The following is a 5,070-nucleotide window of genomic DNA, read 5'->3' as shown; positions in this document are numbered from 1 at the left end:
CATTGTACAAAATTCTCTACAAACTAATAAAATATTACTTTTAAAGGAAAAAATAAAGTGTGACATAGAAATTGGGGAAGGGATTCAATCAGGAAAAAAAGAAATATCATAAATGGAGAGCAAAATAGTGTGAACATGGTAAGGAAAAGCATGAACACTTCTGAAAGAGCAAGAGAAATCTAAGTGTGTGTACTGACGTTCTTGACATGTATCTTGACATGTATCTTGACATGTATCTTGACATGTATCTTGATATGTATCTGAGCATGGACTGGCGTCTTCATTCCTTAAGCTTCCACTTTTATGACCACAGTTCTGCACATTCAGTTGAGGATTTGGGAAACACATGTTTTATAATACTAACCAACAGAGAGAACTTACTGGCTCCACAATATTGAACTTCTTGGACTCTTGAACTTCCTGGATTTGATAGACATAATCAAGGGAGGACTCGAAGAAACTGTGCCTTTCCTTATCCACTTGGAGGTCTGCCTGTAGAAAGAGGGCAAGAAATGTCACAAGTGGGCATGGTCAAATTTTTGAAAGTCAGGAATGTTAAAGAGGCATTGAGTTACCTGCAAATATCCTATTTCGATTGTTTTCTTTATTTCTACTGTATTTTACAGAGATGGAATATGAACCCAAGAGATTAAAGACTAAAGGCTTTCTATTTCTAGTCTAGCATGGAGGAAGCTTGGGAGTCATCAAACTGATTTTCAGATCAAGGAAAAAGCTGACCTAGTTGGAGAACCTTTCTTCTTAAATCCAACAGTAAAGTCATGAGGATAAGGGCTGCCTCCAAAACTAGACTATAGGTGTATGGAAAGAATCGGAACTCAGGAGAATAGACACTGGGGGTGAATGGTGCTCAAGACTGGAGCACCACTGCTCTCACTAAAGAACTACTACCCAATTTAAGAATAAGATGCTAAGAAAACACCAAGACAAAGCAAGGGCTCCAAAGGAACTACAGCAACAGCAAACTAAGCCCAACTTAAGTCCTAGCCAAACAAAGCACGAAAGCTCGCACTGAGCGCTTACATTCGTTTCTTTATCCAAACATCCTCTCTGCCTTTTAAGCAGGAAAGGTTAAAAAAAAAAGGCCAAGATCCAAAGCAAGCGAACAAGCATCAGAAACTAACAAAGAGAAGGCAGAGGCTGCAGAACGATGAGACCATGGGCTGTAAGCATCAACGGTGAAATGAAAAGGATGCTAATGGAAAAAGAGAGCAACACACAGCAACAGATGTGTGCTATTAGAAGATGAAACTGCAGCATGGAGTCAAAGGGAATGCCAGAAATCGAAAAGCCTAGAACAGAAATGAAGCATACTTTATTGGGATCACCACCAGTATGAACAAGGGAGAGGAAAGAATAAGTCTGGGCCTGGAGAGATTGCTCAAAAGCATACCACCCACTTAGCAGGTAAGGGGCTCTGAGAGTCCTGACAACACAGGGGGGGAAAAAGAATCACTGAGATTGAATGTACATCCACACAAAAGTCGAAACAAAGAGAGTAAACAACATAAAATAAAACATCTGAGAACTGCTAGATAGATGTGTATCGTATGTGTCCTCAGAATACAAATGACGGAAGAAAAAGAATGGAACAGAGAAACATTTTCAATGATAGTAACTGGGGATTTTGCAAAATGAAGGAAGTACCATATTAGCCAGCTACATACATGGCTCCTATGTAAACACCCAAATGACTCTAAGTTGGCATCCTACAGAAATAATTGCACATCCATGTTTATTTTTCCACTATTTATAATAGCCATGATATGGAAGCAGCCTAGATGTCCATCAACAGATGAACAGATATAGAAAATTAGATGCATAAACACAACTGAATTTCACTTAGCACTAAAGAAAAATAAAGTCATGTAATTTTGAGGATTGGAAATCTGCAGGTTTAGTGAAATAAGACAAAGTCAGAAAAAAATACCACATCATTCCTCTCTCTCTCTCTATCAGAATCTGGACTTATGTGTATATGTCTTTTTGTAGGACAAAGAAATGGGAAAGCTCTAGAAGAGAACAGGAGGTCTAAAGGGAGGTGGAGAGAACAAGAAAGGATGGTGGAAAATATATTATGAAAGCAGAACTGGGGACTATCGGGGAGGAAGAGCATGAACAAGAAAAAAATGGAGAACTAAAAATGTCACTGAAATACATGTGTTTGTGTGCTAAAAATAACACCAATTTTTACTTTTAAAAATTTCACTGTCCACATTGGCATGTCAACTGATGTTGTAATTATGCTAGCCTTGTTTAAGTAATTATATTGTTGAGATTTCCTGGGTGCGTTTCCCTAGTCAAATCTAGAGGACGCGATTTTAAAACTCCTGGAAGCGAAAATCAGAGAAAATCTAGCCATATATGATGATATGCACAGATGCCAGCACTCAAGAGTCTAAAGCGGCAAGACACAAGTTTGAGGCCTCCTTGAGCTGTTACAAAGCAAGATGAGGGAGCAGATAATCTGCATGGCTTTACATTAGCAAGAATCGTAAATACATCAAAAGCATGATTCATTGAAATTATGGATATTTCATTAAACCAAAAGCAGGCGCAGCACCAAAGGCCCTTCTAAGAAAATAAAAGAATATACTTGGAGCATTGTAAAACATGTATCTGATATTGGGTTGGCACCTAACATCACACACAGAGTCCTTAAAACACAGCAACAAGAAAATAACTCAAATTTCAAATAACTCAAATTAAAGTATCAGATCAGACAGCTCACCAGAGAACACAGGTGGCAACTAAGCACATGAGGAGATATTACATGTCACTGGGAAATTTCAAATGACAACAGAAATGTGATTCCACTGCACAACTATCAGAGTGGCTAACAGTAAAAACAATGAAAACACCAACTGCTGATAAGAAGAAGCAAAATAAAGTCTAGAGCTGGTTGAAAAGAAGAATGGTACATGCTGGAAAATAACGGATTCTTCCAAAATAAATCATCTGCTTACACTGCAACCCAACTCATACTCTATAGCATTTACCAAAACAACCTCAACAAAATCTACACATTAATATTTATCATGGCTATATTAATAACTGCCAAAGTTCAGAAGAAAAAAAATAGCCTTCCATAAGATATAAGATACACATGTGGTACAACCAGACAACAGCCCTGAAGAGAAATGAGACAGTTATCAAGACATAAAAATACAGGAATAATAGACACACATTGCTAAATAAAAGAAGTCAATATGAAAAGCATCCATGCTATAGGAGTCCATGACATTATAGAAAAGAAAAAAATAGAAAGATCAGTGGCTGCCAGGGATGGAGATGAGCGAGCATGGAGCCAGGAGAATTTCAGAAAAATGAAGCTGTTCTCCATGACTCTACACTGTTCACGTGTCATTATACACTTGTCAAATCCCTCAGGGTGGGGCTAAAAGAAGAGTAACTCGGTATCACAGCTCCTGCCTAGCATGAGCAAGGTAAAAATAAACAACCCATAAACCACAGAACATAAAACCCATTGGCTCACCAATTGTAATAAATAACACAAGACCTTAACAATAGTGAGAATGTGAGCCAGAGATCCAATACTTTATCTCTGTAGTTTCCATTCCATTTTTCTTTAAGGTATATGAAATCTCTCTCATTTGCTATAACCACATGTGAATGTATAATCATCAAATAAATAGTTAAATTAAAGGGGAAATTTTGTCTAGGGATATAGCCCAGCACACACTCATCCTTGCTCCCTCTCCCCTCCCCAGAAACAATAAGCCTAGACCTATCCTAGACAGTGTCTCTTGACTTCTTTCACACCATGAGCCAATGTAACAATAAAACAGAAAAGTGATTTAGCAATGATACAATTCTTTGTTTCCTTTTGGGGGACAGGGTCTAATATATCCTAAGCTAGCCTCACACTCTCTAGGCAGACAAGGATGGCCTTAAGCTATAATTGCAACCTTCACCCTCCCTCTCTTCCTCTCTCTCTTCAATCCTTCTTTCCTTTTCTTCTTTTCTGAGACAGAGTCTCACTATATAGAACTTATTATGTAACCCAGGCTGCCCTCAAATTCACAGCAATCCTCCTGCCTCAGAGTCTTGGGTGTTGAGATTATAACAATTACCCACCATACCTAACTTTAAAAATAGCTTTACAAATAAAACCTCTTCATTTAAAAAAGTGACTGATTCAATTTTCCTTGCCTCAATTTTTAGCCCTGTAGCCCTGTTCATCAGAAATGTCAACAAAGGCTAGGTATCTTGGCTCAAGCCTACAACTCAACACTTAAAGAGGCAAAGGCAGAGAGACTTCTGAGAATCTGAGGCTATTCTGGATGAGGCCCTGTTTTAAAACACCAAAATCTCCCACAAACTGCAAAGAAGGGCACCTGCATAGTGTATAAAACTACTAGAACATTCTCGATGTCTTCATAGCAAAAACCACTAATATATGGATTGTATCCCCATGGGTCCCTATGACTATCCTCAGAATTGGTAGTCACTTAGAGAGCTCACTTGGGGATTCAACATATAGTCATAATCCCGGATTTCATTTATTTTAGTGAAAGGATACAAAGAGGAAAGATGTAAAACCCAGTCTAGAAGAAACTGTGTATAAGCTACTAAGAAACTCCTCAGTAGTCTTGCAAAGAACATGAAATTTCTCTTTCAATAAGCTGTAACAACAGAGTAAAAATAGCTGCATGGAAGGTACTGTAGAGACTGATGATAACCCTAGGTTTTCATTGGGCCTGGTAACATGGGCACTCCCTGCCTAGCATGAGTTATAATTTTAGACTGTCTGAGGAACAGGTATTTGAGAAAAGCCACTCTGTCTGCATAGGCAGCTTGTGCACAGAGAGCCACTACTAAAATAGCCTCTCTAAAAATTCCCTCATCCTCCTTTTCTTCAGACAGCATCTGTTCAGACAGATAATTTTGGAAATTATCCCTGTGCTCTCCTTGCCTGCTGTAGATAATAAATATCTCTCCACTATTTGATGTCTTGCCCATGTTTTTCTTTCTCTTTCTTGCTCTCTCTCTCTCTCTCTCTCTCTCTCTCTCTCTCTCTCTCTCTCTCTC

General features: G+C 38.5%; 1 protein-coding gene across 2 annotated transcripts in view; it reads right to left on the bottom strand.

Moving 5' to 3' along the window:
* Window positions 1–5,070, bottom strand: part of Ophn1 (oligophrenin 1) — a 351,260-nt gene that overhangs the window by 173,287 nt on the left and 172,903 nt on the right. For both annotated transcript variants that reach the window (XM_005358630.3, XM_013350521.2), the window contains exon 7: window positions 382–492. In XM_005358630.3, coding sequence (XP_005358687.1) covers window positions 382–492 — 111 coding nt within the window. The remainder of the gene's footprint in view (window positions 1–381; window positions 493–5,070) is intronic.

The sequence above is a fragment of the Microtus ochrogaster genome, chromosome X, assembly GCF_000317375.1.
Source record: "Microtus ochrogaster isolate Prairie Vole_2 chromosome X, MicOch1.0, whole genome shotgun sequence".
NCBI lineage: Eukaryota > Metazoa > Chordata > Mammalia > Rodentia > Cricetidae > Microtus > Microtus ochrogaster.
This window is presented reverse-complemented; position numbering and strand designations above follow the sequence as displayed.